The following is a 22,526-nucleotide window of genomic DNA, read 5'->3' on the forward strand; positions in this document are numbered from 1 at the left end:
CTTATGGGAACTTTTAAATAATAACCTCAAAAGATCCCGGCCCTTCCACTAGCAATATAACAAGTGGTGTCTGAAGTGGGATTTTGACAACAAGGCTGAAAAGATGTCCCAACCCATTACAATGCTGGATATAGTGAGCCAACTGGCGGAAGGTCAGAGACATTTACAGCTGGCCCTCGAACAACAAAATCAACATGCACAACGAGAAAGAGAGGCACTCCAAGCCGCCCTAAAAGAGCAGGCAATACTCCTCACGAATAATCAAAAAGTGCAAGAGACTGTTATCATGCGCCTCACTGACGCTATCTCTTGCGCCAGAGTTCACCCTAATGTCCCTAGTAGTGTATTACAGAAATTTCAGGAAGGGGACGACCCTGATTATTTCTTTACGAATTTTGAGAGAGTAGCCGCCACCACCACATGGTCGCCGGAAAGTGGGGTCAGTACATTGCCCCATTGCTGGGCTACTACAGGCAGCGTATCAGGCTGCCAACCCAGCTGGGGTTATTCCATATCCAGAAATCAAAAGGGCCATCCTGGAAAGACTAGGCTGTGATTGTGAATATTACAGAGTCCGCTTTCGTAAGGAGAAGTGGACCAGCGGAGACAACCCCAGGGCTCTATTCTTTAGGATTCAAGACTTAGGAACTAGGTGGTTACGACCTCAAACATCCAGCATGGAGGAAGTCACAGAAATTAATTTTCTGGAACAGTACTTAAATGCCTTGCCCTCAAACACCAGAGCATGGGTGAAACAACATCCAAACCTGACAACCCATACTGCGGTAGAGCTAGCATGCGCCTATCACTGGGGCCCGACTTTAAAGCTCAAGTAGGGAGAGGATCTGTTGTTACTCCCAAACCCCAGGCTCGAGTATCTAGCGATAACGGAGACCGACATCCCCCCTTCTTTAGTAAAACCATAACTAAACCCATACCTAAAAACCCCCAGCTTCCCGTGGGTCCCCAATGTTTCAGATGCACTGAATGGGGGAACATAGCTCGCAATTGTCCCCTACAGACAGATACCACAGAACCTATGGAAGTAGGCCTATCTTGGGGCAAGGTCCTTAGCACAGGGGGAGTTAGAGAACGGTATAAGAAAACTATAAGAGTGAATGGACGGCCTCCAGAGGCATTACTTGATACCGGATGCCACCATACAGTGATTTCGCAGGAGTTTGTCCCCTTTGCAAAAATATGTGAAAACGAAAAAGTACTAGTCTCATGTGTACATGGTGATACTAAGGCTTATCCTTTAGTAGAAGTACTGTTAGAGATAGATGGTTACCCACAAGTGCGGAAGGTCGGGGTAGTTCCCCAACTTCCAGAAAAGGTACTCCTAGGCACAGAACTACCAAACTTGAATGAGTATTTAGCCTCAGTAACGAAGTCATCCCTTGAATAAGATTGGTTACAGGAGGCTCCGTTCTCCGGAGAAGTTTTATCGAGCCCCAAGGATAGGGAAAACAAAACCAAAAGAGAGAAAAGGAGAGATAGGCAAAAGTTTACTAAGGGTGACCTACATCTCTCCTCATGTATGCTTTCCTCCCCAGACGATAGGAACGTTCCCGCCCGAAGCTTCCGAACAGCACAGAAGGAGGACAGCACCCTTGCAAACGCATGGATCCAGGCCCAGGAGACAACCCCCAAAATGGTAGCCCCCTACTTTGTTATAAAAAAAAAGGCCTACTGTATAGAAATTAAGGGTGGGCGTAGTTCGCGAAGTAGCGCTACGCGAAGCTACGCGAAGTGCACTTCGCACTACGCGAACTTCACGTAGCACTACGCGAGCTGCGTAGTAGCATGTTCGCACTGTGCAAGATGCGTTTTCAATGATTGCACAGTGCGGACAAGCATCCGGCACTGTGCAAGCATTGAAAACGGCATCTTGCACAGTGCGAGCTGTAGTTTTCTGCTGCTCGAGGAGATTATTACTCGAGCGGCAGCTTTCTCAACGCGAACAGGTAGTTTCTCATTGAGAGCGGTCGCGAGCATGCGCAACCACTCACAATGAGAAACCTGACCTCCTCGCGTTGAGAATCTCGCCGGGATGTCATTTTGCTTGCTCGCGGTCGCGAACATGGCGTTCTGGACCGCGAACAGGCAAAAAATGAGCGCTGCACTACGCTACGCTGCACTACGCATGTTCGCACTGTGCTACGTACCGCTCGCGTAGTGCGAAGTTGCAAAAACTTCGCACACTCCGCGAGCGGCGCGTAGTGCTTCGCCCAGGGTTAATAGAAATACGGGGGACAATGGGGGTTCTAATGAACAATTGATAATACCGGTAGCCTTTAGAAAACAAGCTTTACACGTAGCACACCAACAAGTAGGAGGGGGACACTATGGGCAAGAGCTTACCTTGAAGTATCTGCTGGGATGGTTTTATTGGCCTGGGATTTACAAAGAGACTGCAAGGTTTTGTGCTACCTGCAAACTAATCAACCCCTCCAAAGATAAAAAGGCACCCCTACAACCCTTACCACTAATTGACATTCCATTCCATAGAGTGGGGATGGACTTGGTAGGTCCTTTGATTCCATCCGCTAGAAGACACCAGTACATATTAGTGCTGGTAAACTATGCCACTCGTTATCCCGAAGCCATACCCCTCACAAGCATGACTACGCTTACCGTAGCACAAGCCATGATTTCCTTCTTTTCCCGAGTGGGGTTTCCCCTGTAAATCCTGACGGATCAGGGGACTCCTTTCATGGCTAAGTTAATGAAGGAGGTATGCAAGTTGCTAGGGATACACCACATCAGAACAGCAGTAAATCACCCCCAGACAGATGGGCTGGTAGAAAGATATAATAGAACCATAAAAACCATACTCAGGAAAATGATCAATGAAACAGGAAAGGATTGGGACCGTAAACTTCCCGTTGTTCTTTTTGCTATCCGGTCACATGAACAGAAATCGACTGGATTTAGCCCCTTTGAACTCCTATTTGGTAGGAAACCTCAAACATTGCTCGAAATTACAGCAGAGCAGTGGGCCGAAGAGGAAGATGAAAGTAAGCCCCTTTTAGGATATATGAAAACCCTGAAGGAAACTCTAGCGTCCTTATGGGATACTGTGTATAAAAATATAGACAGGGCACAAATGAGTCAAAAGGACCTGTACGACCGACAGAGTAAGATGAGAACATTGGACGTAGGAGACAAGGTACTAATCCTTCTGCCGTCATCAGAAAAAAAACTGTTGGCCACATGGCAAGGACCCTATGTAATCACCCAAAAGGTCGCCTCCATCTCTTATAGAGTGGCAGTACCCCATACCGGACAAGGCGGACAAATCTATCACATAAACCTATTAAAAAAATGGGAAGAATCTGAAGGGACCCCAAAAGATTCAGTGGTCTCCATAAATCAGGTAACCTTCTCCAGACCCCTCGAGATATACGTAGGGAGTAGAAACAATCCAGAAAACGAAATGCCTAATGTAGGACCCGAGCTTTCCACTGACCAAAAAGAAAACATACGACAACTACTTAATGACTTCCTAGGTATAAGTTCTAGCACACCAGGACAAACTTCATTGATAGAACACGACATCATAACCCCAGAAGGCAAGGTAATCAACTTAAAACCCTACAGAATACCAGAAGCAAGACGTATAGCGGTAGAATAAGAAGTGGAAGCAATGCTTAAAGTGGATATCATCGAACAATCTCGAAGAGCTTGGCGCTCTCCCATTGTTTAAGTGCCCAAACCTCATGGCAGTATCCGTTTTTGCATTGACATTCGTCAATTAAACGTCCACTCAAAATTCGATAATTATCCTATGCCACAAGTGGATGAGTTGGTAGAAAGATTAGGGGAAGCACGTGTCATGTCGACAATAGATCTAACAAAAGTATATTGGCAAATCTCCCTAACTTGAACGGCAAGGGAGAAGACTGCATTCTCTACTCCATCTGGGCTCTATCACTTCAAAGTAATGCCCTTTGGGCTTCACCAGGCCCCTGCAACCTTTCCGCCGTTAATGGATTTAATACTGAAAACTCATCAAAAATATGCAGTAGCATATTTAGATGATACTGTCTGCCATAGTCCTGACTGGGAGACCCACATTAAACACCTACGAAATGTGTTTACCACACTGACCAAAGCTGACATTAAATCCTAAACAAGTAATCTCTGGGTACAAACCAAATCGAATACTTGGGGTACACCATTTGCCGAGGGGAGATCAAACCACAACACAACAGAATAGAGGCCATACAAAACATACCCCCTCCCACCAACCGGAAAGAAGTAAGGTCTTTCCTCGGTTTAGTAGGTTATTATCGTAGATTCATACCCCACTTCTCAGAAATAGCCAGCCCCTTCACAGATTTACTCAGACACACCAACACCAAACATGAGATGGAATAGGGAGATGACCAAGAACACAGTTTTAGAACCCTGAAAACTCTAATATGTAACGCTCCAGTCCTCACTTGCCCTGAGTTCCAGAAGTCTTTGTATTACAGACGGATGTTTCTGACAGGGGTCTTATTCCTTAGCAGAAAACAGTTCCAGAGGGAGAGGCGTTATGCCACAATGGAAAAAGAATGCTTGGCAGTGAAGTGGGCCATGGAATCCTTACAGTATTCACTGCTAGAACGTTAGTTTTTTTTTTTTAACCGATCATGCACCTCTAACTTGGTTGTCCACCAACAAAGACACTAACGCAAAATTAAGGAGCCATAGAACGTTTGAAAAATGAGCACAGGTGAAGCCCAGTTGTATAACTCCAAATTCTACACCATTAGCAGCAGTGCTTAATTTATATTAAACAAAATTAAAAGAAAATAAGCTTAGGGGCCAAACGTTTTCTGTAGGAGTCTGCCTCAGATGTCACTGAACACTGCGATTGCCAAATACCAAGGCTCTCTGACTTTCGATTTTTGATTCCAAATCATGATCATGCCCCTTTTATCCACCAACCTATGTTTCCTGTGTCTTTATTTCACTCTTGCAGAGTTGTTCCATTCCTGCTTTCTTCCTTTGCATCGTGTTGTGTCTTAATCTTCCTCTTTCATTAAACCTTTTCTCTCTCTCTCTCTCTCTCTCTCTCTCTCTCTCTCTCTCTCTCTCTCTCTCTCTCTCTCTCTCTCTTCCTGTGTGTGTCAGAGACTGATGGTGAAAAATAAGTCCTAGTCCCCAACACAGCCTAATAGCAGCTCCCTCCTACAGCTTGGAAAATCACAGCAGTGACTTCTACTGCTTTCAGTTTTTACTTTTCCCTGAAGCAGCCCACTCTAAACAAAGTGACACAGTCAGGTTCAGCTTTCAACTTTGGATTTAATTGTAAACTGTCAGAAATAAATTAGGATTGGCCGATAAGAGTCCATTATGCAGACAATCCCTAGTACAATCATGAGCCATGAAAGTAATCTGCAAGTGCATCACTGGATTCGAAGCACTTAGCCTCAAGTGGGTTATTGGCACACGGTCAGCTTTAGGTTGATGTGACGGGTGCAGCCACACCTAGAGCTGATCTCTGAGGCTGGGGTTGGGGAGGGGCGGCACTGTGTTTGGAAATAATATAAATAACTGACAGGTTTAAAAGCACCAGCTGCAGAGTTCCTTGTGAGTCCAGCAGTTTTCAGGTAACAATAAAAATGTCAGGACTTTGGTGATTAATCTTGCTGGTGGAGAGAAATTGGAGATTTTTCTGGTGGTAGTTTTGACTCATCATAAGGTAGTGCAGAGAGTTAATGTGCTTGCTGCAAAGAACATGTACCATGCAGATAGCAGAACTGTATTGTATGTGGATAGCTCAGTAGGTTATGGTGTTATCAGAAATATCCCTATTTGTTACTCGCAGTTCATAAATTACAATCCTAATGTAGCCCAGTGACCTATGAACTGTCATCAAAGAGATGCATGCAAACTGCAGGGTATAGGTTATAACATTGTTTCTTTCCCCAGTGTTTTATTATCCTAATGTTGCTAGAAAGGTTAGTTTGAGTAGAAATATATTCTATAGCCTTATAGCCCGCCGTAGAGGGCTATACCGGCTATTAAAGGCCCTCTCCAGCGTTAAAGGCCCCGAGCCGAAGGGGAGGGCCTTTAACAAGGGAGAGGGACTTTAATAGCGGTATAGCCCATCTGCGAAGGGCTATAAGGCTATTAGAAAATTCTGTCACTAGAGGACAGAATGTTCTAACAAAAAAACAAAGCCTTTTGAAGCATGAGGGGATTGGAATCTCCTCAGGGTCCCTGAACCCTTTGTTCACAGCCAGCGCTGTGAACAAAGAATCATTGGAATGTTGGAGCTCCAGGCGTATACCAGCCATTATAAGCCCAGAGCACTCCATTGTTTTCAATGGAGCTCCCAACATTCCAATGTTCTAATATTAGGTAGATATAAGCTCCAAACAAGTTAAAAAACTGATTTACAATCCGTGGTTACATACTGGAGATTATAAAACACATAACTTGACCAGGGGCCTACCAGTACCCTAGGTTAAAGTTCAAATGTGCGAGTTAAAAGAGATGTGTCAAGCTGGTTTGGGGAGATTAAAAAGAGTCACCCAGCTGCCTTTAGACTCAAGCATTTAATCTTTATATAAAAAGGTCCCGGGGGCCAGGATTGCTTGTGGTTTTGATGCTGGTAACTGTTCCCCGGCTGACATCCAGGCTACAGTATCACAACTCTTTGGGGAGCATGAGGGCCACAGATATTTTTTAAGGGGCAAACATGCAAATTAGCAGATTTAAAGTGCTTGGGAACTCCGTGAAGCTCCGTGAAATTTCGGCTCCCGGTACACGTGTGGTCTTGGTGCGGAGAAATGCGGCTACAGCCATCTGGGAAAGCCGCAAAAAGATCCTACCGACGTCTGAATATGCGAGGCCCCTGTGGAAGTCGGTTTTGATTCCCGACCGCCACGAGCAGTATTGCATTTGACCTGGCTACCTCGGAAGGTGGAAGCGCACCGCATTAAGATGGCGGTGCGAGACCCGAGATGACGGGCCCCCTACGCGGATTCCCGCTGCAGCGAGGATGCTGTTTCCCCCTAGTGCACACTGGACCCATTCCAAGGTACCGCTTGGCAAAGGGGTGCTATCGGCGGCAAAACTGGCTCTCGGGCTCGGCAGGACATTTCTCCCTTCGCCTCTACCTGACTCTAAAATGGCAGCCGCGTTTACTTAAATGGCGGCGATCACCAATACTCCCGTTTTGTGCGCGTAATAAAAGATGAAAAGGCTTGGAAGACGAGGTGTAGCATGTGAAGATCTCTTTATTAAATTAGATGCTTTGATGTGGCCCTGCGTGTACACCACCCCCGCTGGGAGATCCAATGCTGCAAACTCATCTCGGCTGAAACATCCCATGCTGGCGACTTTGGCAGCCCCGGAGGTGGAGGAGGGGTGCGCGGGCTCCGGCCCCCATTCATGTCACCTCTCCCCTGCGAAGAACTCCTGCGTGTATTGCTGAACCAGCACCCGTCCCATGAGCTGAGGAGAGGGAGCGGGCCCTCGGCAGGACCTCAGAGAACCCTGAAGGAGCTGTAACATCGCCGGATGGGGTCTTAAAATACGTGACGTTTTTCCGGGTACCGGGGGGAGGGAGGGGCGCGCTTCCACTGTACTGTCGCTGAAGTCTGGGCGACTTTAGACAGTTGCGCTGTTGCTGCCAGTTGCCTGTGAGGAGCGCTTCTTTCTGAGGCCATCTTTCATCCCCTCTGACTGACTGTATCTGAACTTGCAATGTCGAATACCCCCTGCCTAAGTTCTTGATGGCCGACTCAGTGAGACCCTCTGTGATGTTTTCGTTCCTCCCCTGGTCTTTAATCATTGATCTCGCCAGGACCTCAACCAGCCTTCGCCCGTCTCTGTACCCGCCCACCCACCTGGTCCTTTTCCCTGCTTACTTCCCTAGACAGCTGAGACCTAGCTACTTTTGTATGATGCCCTTTGGAGCTACCTCGCGAGCTAAAGGGGAGATGGACTTTGGACTCCCTCCTTTGACTATCACCTACCCAGCCATACTTCGAACAAACGCTCCCGCGTCTCTCTTGACTTTATCTTCTCCCTCTCCCTCTCCCTTCCCCCAACCCTCACCCCTCTCCGCTCCTACTCTTTCCAGCTTTTGTTGTTTGCCCTCACCTGCCCTTGCCCTTTGTCCCCACCCTGTTTTTCTGTGAACCTCTTCCCTCGCCACTTGAGACCGAACTATTTTGTCTGATGCCCGATGGAGCTCCCTGGTTTAGCTATAGGGGAGATGGGCCGTGGATTCCCTCCTTGGTCGTCACCTACCCAGTCGGTCTTTAGACAGATTTCCTTTAATCTCTACTGTTATCTCTTCCCTTATCCTCACTTTCTAACCTCCCCTACCCCCCACTACTTTTCTCTCTCCTCTCCTAATGTATTTCTGATTGTTTGATGTAATGTGTAATTTTTGACCTTTTTCTGTTCTATTGTTGAACCACAATGTTGCACTTCCTTTTGTCTCTCCTGTTGTCTCCTCCCGCATCCTCCCTCTATTTATGTCCTTCTCTCCTCTCTCGATGTATTGAGACTAAACTATTTTGTCTGATGCCCGATGGGGCTACCTCGTTTAGCCATAGGGGAGATGGGCCGCGGATTCCCTTCTTGGTCGTCACCTACCCAGTCTGTCTTTAGACAGACTTCCTTTCATCTCTCTTTGTTGTCTCTTCCCTTATCCTCCCTTTCTCACCTCCTCTGCCCCCTCCACTACTTTTCTCTCTCCTTTGGCTCCTCTCCTAATTGCATTGCCTATTTTTTGATGTATTGTGTAATCGTTAAACTTTTTCTGTTACATTGTTGATTCTCATGTAAAGCGCTCTGATACCTTCCGGTCTAGCCAGCGCTATATACAACTCTTCAAATAAATAAATAAATAAACTGTCTAGAAGTTGTCAGAGGACAACAGGGTGCTAGGATCACATGTGAAGATAGTGTAAAATTTCTCCTCTCGGGCTAGCAGTCTTGCCCAGGTGTCTGACTTATTCGGGAGATGTCAGTTAAAAAACAAGCCCCGGTTGGGCCTCGATGCACTTGGTTGCTTGTTTCAGTAGTTTTTGTTCAAAATTGTTTAAAGATTTCATAAAGCGTCAGTTCAAAATAGGGTTGTCGGGCTCTAAACAAGATATAACAATGTGCTTGAATGTGCAAATCCCTTAACTTCTTAGGAAAGGCTTGAGGAGGCGCCTCCTCTCCACAGCCATCTTAGGGCATATGCAGGTTAAGTGTAAAAGGTTCTCTTTATTTGAGCCTCATAATTGACAACCTCTGTCTCCAGTGAACAGCCAAGTGAGATTTTCTGCTAATGTAGGTGGGCAATTCACTAGACACCGAAGCAGCTTTAGTTTCAAATGAAGCGGATATGTGCAGGCTAGATACAACCCTAGCTTTAGCTTCAGATAACTATTTTTTAAAAAGTTTTGTAATACATATAACAAGATCTGCAATTACATTTCTTATGAAGGAGATAACACTTTGACAATGTCTCACCAATCATCATCGTACCCAGTGATACACAATTTCCTGCAGTTTCGTAGCTTCAGATAACTATTGATGACCATCCAGGCATGGCCTCTTTTTGCGAGCTCCTTCTTGTCTTGTAGATGAGAAAGTTTGGCCATTGTGATGTTAACTACATATTTGAAGGTGTTGTACGACAGTGGCAAATCCCAGAGGTTCCCAAGGTGCAGGTTTACTAAAGATCAGTTCAGCTATCCTTTGAGGTTGCTGCTGTTCTCTGGCTCTGTATAATGTTTGTGTGACATAAATAACTCTGACACCTACACTGATATTAGTGGTGGTACATAACAAATAAAAGGCATGTGTAAGAGAGGGGCTATGGAGAGATACGGGACACTGTTGGAAGGTGTTATTGAGGGAATCCGTGGAGAAGGAGGCCATTGTGGAAGGATACGGGGTGGGGCAAAAAAGATTGTCACATCAGACGCCACCAGCACTAAAGTTGGCTCTGATTGTCAACATAAAATATTGACACTTATACACATTGCAAAAACATTGCACCGAATTATGCATGCAAGCTTTTTTAGGTCTATTCATGTTGCCTCTAGCAGAATTAGATAAAGCAGTTCTTGGGTATCTTGAATGAAACTTTAATAAAAATTCTCAAAGGTAGGTCTCCTTACCTTTGAGATGAATGAGAAAATGATCTTGAAATATGTGTTTCTTTGTTATCAATATGTCATGGACACTCTTGTACTGTTTCTGTAGCTTGCCCAGAGTGGGACTTGGGCTACCAGTTTGTCTCTGGAAAGTTGTCATGTTCTTTTTCTGGTGAAGAAGTTGCTGATGTGTTTCCTAGGCAAACAAAAAGAAAGCAGTTAAAAGTTTCAGCAACCTAGTCTTTGTCTTGGCCTGAAGTGTGTAATTTGAAATTCTTCTCTAACACATGCGTCAGACCTGTTCAATAATATCCCCCGAAGACATTTGTTACCATTACAACTCGTTCATAATTTTAACTCTATTACACTCTAGTGGTTGGACCCTTCAAACAAGTATTGGCAAAACCAATAGGTCTGATATTAAAGGAATGTTGTATGGTAATGTGAGGCATTACCAGTATATAGAATGGGAATGGATATGTAGTTGTGTGGAAGCAAAGGACTGTAAAATAATATTAGTGACGGTTAAAAGGTCAGGTAACAGTTGCACTGTCAAAGCAAACCTAAAAATCCATGTACTGACCTCCTCCCATCTGTGCTGCTGCCAGAGAAAAACACCAACAATTATTTAGTTATCTAAGACACTTTAACCCCTTCTGTGCTTGCGTCGGCCAACGGCTGATGCGACCACTACCTGTTGGCCGACACAGACCCGCCCGCTCTGTCGAACGCCCGCACCGCAGCGGAATTACCGCTGCGGTAAACGGGTTAATAGCATTATAATGTCATGAGTGTGCCTGAATTTTCAAACTCATCCAGCTGGACAAAATACACAAAATTATTACAGCAGTGTGGAGGGCAAGCGCTTTTTTGTGGAATCACACAACATCTGCCCAATCAAAACATGTAATTCTGGCTCCCAACATGTGGGAGGAGCCAAAACTCCTTTGAAGTGATGCTCACATAGTTGTCTGGTGACAGCTGTGCTGTCAAGCCAGACCATAAACAGTACAATTATTTGCTGCACAAAGCCATGTATATGCTGCCCCCACACCAGCATTGCTGGGCTTCACGTCAAACAACATGAGACATTTCTGTCTGAAGATCATGAGGTGGTTTTGTGAATAAGTGTGAAATAGATATGGGAAGATTATTGGCTAGAGAATAAATGCATTGTTTATTTCTCCCACTGAATTCTTCAAGGATTCACACTTCATGGAAGTCGGGAAAATACAGAAATTCACCCTAATTCTAGTTTCAGCAGAAGTGGCCTAAACACCCATTGTCGCCTTTACAATGTAACCACATGAGCTGGTGCTGCATGACCCTTAATCCCGGTGCCACCACAGAAAGTAACATCACTGAAGTAAAAGGTACTGAAAACAAGGGTAATACTAATAAAAAACCATGTTGCTAAAGAACATAAATGCCACTTTTATTTACCAGCTATCACAAGCTATCTCTATACTATGTGCTGAGAAGGTCAGAAACAGGTAATCTTGTTTAGACTAGCACCAAATGTGGTTTTTCGCAATCAAATATGTTCAAAATCATGCAAACACTGTTGGATGATGCTTTATTTTCTGAATTATTGCTAACTTGCGATATGAGGATGCGGAAATGTTTATTGCATGGCTCTTCAGGGCATGCGTCCAGGCCTCAAATTCACTGTAGCCATCTTTAGTTTTTTTACCCCTGCCTCAACACACTCAATGTACTTTCATGACATGGGTTGTGACCCAAATTGTTGCTCTGTAGTCTAGAGGGGCACACCATATGCACCCTCTTTATCAATTGTGAATATTGTCAACTCACTGGGCTGTGGAAGACTGACATTGATGATAGTGAAAACATTCACAGTGGCAAGGCGGGCATTTTTATCTGCCTACACCAAAGACACGAACCCACTGGCATCTCCTCCCTAAAGTGGTATGCCAGTCCCTGCAACTCATCCTTTTCCTATGGTTGTTGTAAATGTGTAATATTTTGTGGAAGTGATAAATACATGTGTGGAGAATGTGTGAAACAGGTGGCCATGGCCCCACTGGGAGTTAGTTTTTATTTGCTACATTCAAATGGTACCTGAGATGGAAGGTTGGGATGGGCCAGACAGAAGATGTGGATTACAGGGCTCCTACCTACCCAGGGTCCAATTGAAGCTATGGTGCTTCACCATGCCTTTTCCTGGCCTATTGATCTGAGGAAGGGCTATCCCTAAAGTTACCTGCTTCCTATGTGGGGCAATTCTCATTGCTTTAATGCCTGTGTTTTGGGGTTTTTCTGATTGGAGGCTGTCTGTTCTACCTCATCTTCTAGGTCATCGCTTGTGACAAAGTTCTTTGCTGGACTAAATGGAATAAGCAACAAAAAGGGCAGAATGCCCAAAATGGGCTTCATAACTGACTGTTATAATGTACCACTATTGTCTGCAACATTAGTATGAAGATGGGGCAGAAAGTTCGACCCATGGTTCCAAGATTTCCCTGCCAGATTCTAGGGTCTCCAAACCAGTGGCAACGAGAATCTCTCTGTGCTTTCGGTTTGAGGAATACAACACTAACTCGACTTGCTGAGTACAGGACTGCAAAGATGAGTTCTTTGCTTTAGACTGTCATAAACGGTTTCCTGGTCTTTACTTCGAAGAAGACAACTGACCAGCTGCTGTAAAGGGATAGTGGAAGTGTTTCTGCGTGAACAAAACACTGCTAGAAGAATACCGGCCTTGTAGGATCTGAGTCCAGGACAAGCTGACAATGTAAGTTGTGCACCATGAACAGATCTGCAGCGCTTTGCTAGGGTGAGGCTTTGGAGTTTTTGTGCTATCACCAAAGCGTGATCGGAACTGTACAATTTTGGACAGAAGGATTTCCGTCTGTCCAAGTTCCCCTGTGACATCTGAGCACCATGAAGCCACTCTTCAGTGGAAGAAATCGGACTAAAGTCTGCAGTCCAAGTGAGAGACAAGCTGAAGTGCAGAAGTAGAGCTTTATTAAAAGGAGAGGACAGCAGCAGTTGCAGAGTACACACCAGCAGAGGGCATCTGTTTGGCAGGAAGGTTTTGGAACTGGTCCCAAGATTCCCAAGTCATAACATTTTCTAAAGAACAGGCTCTGTGCCCCTACTGCTGTCCCTTTGACTGGTGCTGGTGCTGCCTCCACTCACGCATGACCTGCACCAGGTGCCATGAACTCTGATTTCACACACTAGCTAGTCTTTCTGGAATGAGGTTCCTACTCATCCAAATCCAGGGGCTGTATGACGCATACCTAACAAGTAGTGTGGTCCCATCAAGACACGGTAACTACGCAGGCACAACCAACACCACAAATAACTGAATGATGAAATGGGACTTACATTGCAGTGGAGTCTGAATATGTAGGAGTAGACTCCTACCACTGCAAAGGGGTGCATAGCTGAAACAGTAACCTCCCAGGACTTCTAGGTGCCAAACAAACTATCAAGCCTTTTCGGTTACCCACTTCCATGGCACACTGTAAGCCTGGCCTGGAAAAATGCCAAAGCAGTATCTCATAAAATAGACTTTTAGGTGCCTGGACCATATGGCTTCCAGGTAAGCCTGGGGTTTAAGAATGTTATACTAGTTTAAGATCATCCAGGCGTGACATCTGGAGAATACGGTCTCTTTGCCTTTGAGCGTCTAGATTGTCTTTGTCACGCCATTAATATTTTTTTTTTAAAGGAAGCTGGAGATAGGGACCTTTCCTATATTGGCCGGGCCTAGTTTTGGTGCATGAGCATTTACAGCATCCAAGGCAGGGGTCAGGTACAGCTGAGGAGTAGGACCACATCGGAGCGTTGTCGTGTTTGTATCTGCCATTCAGTGCTCTAAACCCAAGTGATTCATGGAATTTTACCAATGCCACAGCCTTTGCGTCCCGGGTTTTGTTGCTTGTAGCTCTAAGAGACTGATCAGGGAGAGCCCAGAGAAGATCCTGTTGTATAATTTGCTTGTCTTGGGCAAAGTGGCAAAATAAGTTAATGTTGAAGTCCTCTTTGACTAAGATATCTGAGGTTGTTTGGTCTTGTAGACTGTCTAATAAAATGTTTGACAGTTGAGATGATATTAACTTCCTTGATCCTGGATGGATGAGTAGGTTAATCAGTAAAAGACTGACTTTCTTTATGCCACTTCTGCAGTTTGACTGTTAAAATGTTGTCATCACCTGGTTCTACCAATTTTCTTACTATATTAAGCGCTACAGCTACAAAGGTGGCCAGGCCCTTCTTTCGGAAACCAAACTTGTTTGATTTGAGCATTCAGCTAAAATAACCAGCAAATCTGTTCATTGGGAACAGCTGTGTTGTTCATATTTCTTGTAGGCAGATAGTCTGGTTTGCCCTTGTGAGAGAACTGTAAGATCCTTGTTGTGGCTATTAGTCTGCAAGCTGTTTATATTCCATGAGCACAGGTTCAGGGATTTCATTGGGTTAAGTGCTTCAAGTTGCTGGGGTCTTTGTACTTTTAGCGTGTCATGATTGTTTGCCGCCATGTACGGTTGCTGAGAGCCAGCCTAGGTTTAGTCATACATTACTACGTTTAACTGTTGTAGAGAGAGTACTATATGTTGGAGAGGCAGGTGAGGTCAATTTTCTAATGGAGTTTCTAAGGATCGAATATGATTGCTTGTTGTCTTTTAGGTCATGTGACATTGAGTTCTCCTTCTGGCAAGCTAGTGGAGCTGAGTAGGCTGCAGAGGTAGGCATGCTAATTTTAATTCCCCATGGTACTCATATGTTGAAACAGGCTTTCCTAGACAGCTAAACAATAATAACTTCTAGTCTTTACAAACTTTTCATTTGAAAAATCATGTGTTTGTAAACATAAAGGGTCTCATATTGAAAATTGAAAACACAGAGGAATTTGAAGTTGCCATGTGGAACATATACAAACAAAAACACCCATATTAGTCTGTTTTTGGAGTTCCAATTAAGTAAACTTTTAGTAGTAATAATGTATTGTTTATTTTGGGCAAAGCCCATAAAACCCATGAAAGTTAAAACAACAGAAGCACTCTTAAATACATTAATAAATTGTGCAATGTGGAGTACATCGTCGATCGGGCACCACACTATAAAATGTGATAAAAATTGGCCTCTAGACATTAAAAACATCTGCTTAGAATTTTTGATCAAGCATAACAAGCAGTTTGGGTGCAAATTAATAGTTACTATAAAATGCTATAGGGTGCTAAGGTAGGGTTCCAGCTGCTGCCCTTGATAACCAACCTGCTTGCTAATGGCTGCTGGCCTGAGATTCAGCAGTTCTATTCAGTCTCTGTAGTAAGAACATATCCTCTAGCGCACTTAACGGTCAGGGGGAAGTTCATGTAATAACACAGGGGGACATGTGCAAATTAGTAGTCTAAAAAGGATCATACAAAGATATATAAAAACATTTCATGAACGTTTGTTTAGTCAATAGAATAATAGAAAGAAGATAGATAAAGAGCAGAGCCAAGGAGAGCACTAAATATCTTGCCAGAGCTCACTCTATCAATTTGTCTATCCTGTTTCATAATCAGGGAGGGCCTTCTTCCTTTGTATCCAGGCACAAGGCAAGTCCCGGGAGCCCGCATAGACTAAAAGTTCTCTGGTTATCACTCTTAAAGAGTCTTGCGGCTTCACAGTGGTGCCTCACTCCTATATGTTTGCATGCAGCTAACAGCCCTTTTTTCCACGCAGTCCTATAAAAAGGACAAAAGAAAATCAAATAGATCTCTGTTTCCTCTACATTGGAGTAGTTTGGGCAGGAATCGGACTGAATAGATGCGTTAGCCCATTTTGATGTGTGTGTTCTCAAGGGGAGTAGCCGCATCTATATTGCATATGTAAGCATTTAGACTGATATGGGTACATCCTATCCATGTATGATTCGAACCGTGGTGCGCACTTGTGGTTCAAAAACGTGCCTGTTAGGCTGTCGGTCTGATGGGCTTCCCACGTTGCAATAGAACTGCCTCCCAATATAACTGTTTTATTCTTGATGCATCTCCTTTGAAAATTAGTTCGGTGGAGGTCCATAGCTCACTCATCCCTATTCTACATGATGTTTCTTCGATGTTCTTCAACCATGGAGTTCACTGGTCTCTATTACGAGCTAGCAGATCTTGTACGCGATCTCTGTATGTTGACAGTTCAGGAGTGGACCATAATCTAACCCAATATAACAGAGGTTTTAGTAAAACAGTTAGGTGAATATGGTTGAGGGCTAGGTCTAAGCACAGTGGGGTAGCATGTGAGCTTGAAGGCAGTTTAAAAAGTGCCTTGATAAACTTATTTTCTACTTTTGTTAAAATTTCTGCTGTAGCGTAGCCCCAAATCTCTGCTCCATATATTGCTGATGCTATCGCTGAGGCTCTATATATGGTGCTAGCCAGGGAGATGGCTCTTCACGATGCAGCCTTGTATCTCCTCACTAGAGCAAAGGCTTTTCTGATGAAGAGCAACTGGGAGCCCCATGTTTGGTTATCACTTAGCCTCACCCGAGGTAGTCAAAGTGTGAGACTTTTTCAGGAGGAAGCCCCCCTACAGTTACATTGCCTCTTCATTTTTTGGGGGGATTTATCCTCATGACTTTGGATTTAGACTGATTTAATTCTAATCCCCTTTCCCCACTTAAATTTACAAAGGTATTCAATTAAGATTGCAGGCCCATAGGTGTCCGAGAGATTAGAATGGTGTCATCTGCAGACATTAATATTGGGGTTGGTGTTCCCGCAAAACTAGGGGCGTCGTGTTTGCATTCCTTCAATTTCCTCACTGCGCCATTGATGTATAGGCTAAAAAGTGTTGGGGCGAAGACACACCCTTGGCTGACCCCCTGATGATACTCTATTCTGTCTGTCATGACCCATGTGGTGTTACATCTCACCCTCGCATAGTTATTTTGATGGAGCAGTTTTAATATTCTTAATAGATCTGGGGTGATGCAATACCCATCTAAAACCTCCCATAATGTTTTTTCTCGGGAACAGGTTGAATGCCGCTCTCATATCGAAGAAAGTGGCATATAGATGGTCATGCATCAAGGTGATATATTTCCAAGTTATCACCTTGAAGCGGAGGACCTGGACCAGTGTTCTGATCTTAGTTCTAAAGCCTGCCTGGGACTCTTCAAGGATGCTGTTCTCTTGTACTCATTCGTTCGATTTGTACAGGACATGCCTGCAGAAGATTTTTTGTGAATTAACTAACATGTAGTTTAAGGGGTTAGTTCTTTCACCTTATTTGTGAATGGTTATGATGACAGCGCCATGTCATGATGGTGGGTTCCGGTTGCCTTTCAAGATGCTATTAGATAAAGCATTCAAGTATGTAGACCAGATTTCTGGTTGGGAGAGGAAGAGGTCACCCGGAATACCATCCATTCCTGGTGCCATGCCTTTTTCCGTTTGTTTTATAGCTTTGTAAGTTTTAAGTAGGGTGAAGGTAAAGTGGGCTACAGGTGGAAGTAATGGGGTGATCTCATTTGGGGGTCCATTAGGATGACAGGCGGACTTTGTCCGCCCGTCATCCTACCGGTGAATGGGACCATTCTACAGATTAGGATGTGGATTAGATTAGATTAGGATGCGCCCGCCACAGTGGTGGGCGCTTCCCGCATTTTTAGGATTGCGGCAGCACCGCCGGCCGGAATGCTAAAAATGCACGTTGTGCATTTCAATGCACAACATGACAGGCACCGTGCGGTACCTGTCATGTTGTGCATTGAAATGGTACCCCCATGTGTACCCCCCACCCCCCCGGAGTCCCTGGGGGCCCGCAACGGGCCCCCCCAGGGGGACTCCGCATGCCTTTCCGTGAAGGCATTGAATAATGCACATCCTAATATGGCTGGCGGTGTCTTATAGACACCGCCACCATATAAACCTTTTTCCGCCCCGGCCGCAAGGCGACCGGGGTGGAATAGCGGCGGGCGGTCTTTCCGTCCGCCGCAGTACCCCCCGCCATGCTAATATGGCGGGGGGTCATTCAGTGTAGGATGGCGGGCGGATCGCCCCCACCAGGCCGGCGTTGACTACCGCCAGCCTGGCGGGGGTGATCCGCCCACCATCCTAATGGGCCCCTTGATGTTTGATGGCCACTCGCCCCTTCTAAGGGGAACTCTCTAGGTTGTTGTTGCACTGCTTGCAGTCGTATAAACCACTGAAGTGAGTGACCCTAGTGTCAAGGTTTATCACTGGGTCTAGAAAGTTGGGGTTGGAAGGGTTAAATGTTATTAATTTCCAGAAACTTTTATGGTCACCCTTCTCTAGAGTTTCAGTGATTAATAGCCATTGGTCCTCTTCCCATTCTCTTTTGGCTATAAGTAGGAGAGTTTTGTAGCCACACCTAGACTTTATAATTTCTGACCTAGAGCCCTTTTAATGGCTCTCATCAGGTGGGACCTTCCTAGTTGGCAAGCTTTATTGTACCAAGATGGTATTTTTCTTTTAAGAACTCTTCTCCTCTGTTCCCTTATAAAGCACATCCTTAATGCATCCATGAGTACACAGTGTACCGTTACACAATTAGTAAGATGAACATTGATTGGATCAATCTGTGAGAGTTTGGACACAAAAAGATTGTATATAAGTGTCATTTTATGTTCTGCCCACTTAACACACTTCTTAGATTATTTGTGGTGGAGATTAACAGTGTGGTGACAACCATTTCCAGTTTCACATCGCTAAAAGGTATCATAGAAAAAGATGCACTTAATGTCTGATGATCGCTATCCAATCTAAGGATGACTTGCATATCATATAGGTCTGGCGATAAGTCATTGTCCACTAATATATAGTCAATTCTTGATGTTCTGAGACCTCTTTTAAAGGTGGGAGGAGGTGGACAATCAGATTTGGAGTTACCGTTTGCAGCTCTCAGACCATGATCAGTGATGAGTTCAATAATTTGGGCACCCACTTTTGAGTTTTTGTTATTTTCTTATGTTCTTGTGGAAAGGACATTTCTGGGTATCTACACCCAGCAGATGGGGGAATGCTGGTGTTAATGTCTCCTGCTATAATTTTTAGAGCTTTCTGGCTAGACTGTCCCAAAAGGCCATCTACCCTGTTTACTATAGTGGATTGGGCATTTGAGGATAATGTCCCTATGTATATATATTTACTACAGTTATGTAACTGGGGCCTGAACAGGTTTTAATTTTGATTTGTAAGGCAAGTAGGTCTCTAGAGTTAGTAGGGACCATTTTAACCACTAGAAACAAATCCAGTCTTAGCCATATCAGAAGGCCACCTGATGGTCGCCCAGCCGGAGCGGGAACTGCGTTTTCGCAGAAAGCGATAAACAGGGGGAAGCATTGGTTCAGTGGCCCATGTTTCTTGGAGAAGTATAATGTCATGGGAATCAATAAACATTGCACACTCAGGAGCAGGGAGTTTAGACTTAATTCACGCTACATTACAAGATAGTAATATTAAGCAGTCACCCGCTGTCGACTCAAAGGCTCTCAAGGTGGTCTGAATGGATTCTCCCTGCGGCATCGTATGTTCCCCTATATCATTTCCAATATCAGCTCCCCCGTGCCCTGCAGTGCTACTTGTGTCCACAGCTGCGTGGGACTGAATCCCTTCACCTACTGGAAATTGAGGAATTGAGGTTTTAATACACAATTTAGGACTACCAGTGTTGAGTCAGTCAATGTCTGAGGTATTTAGGAGACTGAAAGGTTCTCTAGAATTGGAATGCTCTGTGCATAAGAGCGGGTTATGGTGCCTTTTAGTGAGTGGGAACAATATATAGCGGGGAGGTTTCATTTTTAGGGCTATTTGAATATAAGTGTCTGGCCTGTTGGTAGAAAGAGTTCTCAGTCATGATCTAATTACTTTACTTAGGCACTAGGCATAAAAGGCATATGCTCTCCCTGCAAATTGGATAACACACTCAACATGACATCTGCATTCTTATCAAGTATGTCGGAAATATATCTTACCTAAGCATCTTAGAAAACAAAAACAGTTAACATGTCATCATAAGACGTGTGCAAAATTAACGTAATTTGCTTTTGAGTAATTATGTGAAATTCCACAAAATTGAGGCATAATTACATAAACTGAAAACTGGCAAATACGCCCTTGAAGCCATTTTAGACACATGGGCCCATTTCGAACTACACAAATTGCACAAAAAACAACACAATACGCACACATGCTGCGAACAACAACCACTCATGTTGTAGTCATTGGCCTTGTTTCTGTGCTACCATTCTAAAGTTTTGCTGTGAACGCAGGATAATTACCCCACATTACATAATGGTTTAATTTCGGGAATGTGATGGAACACAGAATTCACAAAATGTATGTAACAGTATCCCAACATTATGGTAATTTCACTGGGGCTAGTTACTAATTAGAAAGCATGAGCGCCTTGTTTAGGAAATAATCCAGCTAATAACTATCTAAATGCTGGGAGCTGACGAGCAATTAATCTAGGTTTTTTAAATTATGGGCCAGATGTACAAAGAATTTTGCGATAACCAAATAACGATTTTATCCGAGGTGCCATTTGGAAATCGCTATTCTTTATGTATGAAACTTTTCGTTTTCATTTTTTTAAGAGCAGGAAGTGGTCCCTGGGACCCCTGCCTGCTCTGAAAAATATGTTTTCACCATTCACAATGGGTAAGGAGTACAATGGAAACCCCTTCCAATTTGCGAATGCATTACCACCAACTTTGTGCTGGTGGTGAAATATCAAGGTTTTGGTGAAATATCAAGGTTTTGCGACCCCATTTCGGTCACAAAACCTTGATACATAACACTGGAAACTGCTATTTGGAAGGGACGCCCTAAACATGCCCCTTCCAAATAGTGATTTCTACACCTAAACTGCGCGTCTTGAGATTTGAAGTTTGGGTGTTTGTACATCAGGAAAAGCATTTTTGGCGAGTGGACGATTTGCAATTTGGACGTTTGTGACAGCAAAAATGCATCATAAATATGGTCCCATGTAACAACTTTAAGGCATGCTACTCATAGTAGGCCTACTTTATGTTTAATCACACTAGATTCACATAAGATATTACACCACTACACTTAAACATTTTTTTTTCCAGCAATAGTGAATATCTCTAAGGTTAAGGGTCTAGATTAAAACTTGCTTTTTAAAGTATATGTTTCTGATCTTGGCTGCACTAAAAACAAAGAGTGAACACAGATTTTTTTTATGTATAATTTTTAACAGTCTGATATTACATGCATCCATTCACAAAAACACTTCATTGTTTGATGTTTGCATTTTAACAGTAGGTTCAAGTGTATGCGTGTTTTACATACCTCTAATGTAGTAAATATGTCTACGCTATCAGACATAGGTAAGGTATTTAAAAAGGATTCAATCGTCTGAAGCTGCACTCTGGCTAGGTCAAGTTGCGTTTGTAGATGTGCTGCCTCGCCATTCACTTCATCAGGTGTACTTGACACTTGCTTTCTTAATTGTTCCATTTTGGTCGTGATAGATGTGTTAACAACCTGGATAAAAGTAGAAATTATTCGTATTAGAATTTGTAGTCAGTTATTTCCACGCAAAAAGCATATCAGTATGACATTATAGGTCATTTTAAATATACCTTCAGGCAAACCACGACCCACCGCCACCAGCAACAGGTTCCTCGCAGGAGCTGGAGCAAGATCACCGCCGAGCAGCTCACCACCTCCCTCAGCCAGAACCCACCCGCCAGCACAACGAACCCCAACGAAGCAGCACGCAACCTCACGCAGTGGCTGACCGCCTGCGCCGACGACCTCGCGCCACTAAAGAACCCTCCCAGCAGACCCAGAAGCAAGAAAACCTCCTGGTTCACCGACGAACTCAAGGACTCCAAGAAGAACTGCCGCACCCTCGAGAAAGCCTGGTTCCTCGACCAGACCACAGACAATATGACCGCCCTCAAAGACGCCACCCGCAAGCACCACCAGCTCATCCGCACCACCAAGAAGAAATCACTGAAGGAACGACTGGACAACAACGCCCACGACAGCAAGGAACTCTTCAGCATCGTCAAGTTCTCCAACCCCAGCACCGGCAACAACGACATCACTCCTTCACAAGATCTCTCTCGCCACGTACTTCCACCGCAAGATAGCCGACATCCACAACAGCTTCGGTGCACCATCCATGCACCCAACCGTCGAACCAACGCCCCCCACTGCCACCCTCCGCACCTGGACCACGGTGACCACCGAAGACACAGCCCGCACGATGAACACCATCCACTCCGGATCTCCAACCCACCCCTGCACCCACCACGTCTTCAACAAGGCCGACTCCATTATCGCACCCCAACTCCGGGACGTCATCAACTCCTCCTTCAACACCGCCACCTTCCCGGAAAGCTGGAAGCATGCCGAGCTCAACGCCCTACTGAAGAAACCAACAGCGGACCCCACCGACCTCAAGAAC

The 22,526-nt window shown here is 44.6% G+C and overlaps 1 protein-coding gene across 1 annotated transcript in view; it reads right to left on the minus strand.

The window, feature by feature from the left end:
• The window catches only part of SYNE2 (spectrin repeat containing nuclear envelope protein 2), a 1,843,566-nt gene that overhangs the window by 1,270,202 nt on the left and 550,838 nt on the right, over window positions 1-22,526 (minus strand). The window contains exons 36-37 of the mRNA XM_078660317.1: window positions 21,401-21,595; window positions 10,128-10,299 (exon numbers count right to left, since the gene is read on the minus strand). Of these exons, the coding sequence (XP_078516443.1) occupies window positions 10,128-10,299; window positions 21,401-21,595 (367 nt within the window). The remainder of the gene's footprint in view (window positions 1-10,127; window positions 10,300-21,400; window positions 21,596-22,526) is intronic.

This window comes from Lissotriton helveticus, chromosome 9, assembly GCF_964261635.1.
Source record: "Lissotriton helveticus chromosome 9, aLisHel1.1, whole genome shotgun sequence".
Lineage (NCBI taxonomy): Eukaryota > Metazoa > Chordata > Amphibia > Caudata > Salamandridae > Lissotriton > Lissotriton helveticus.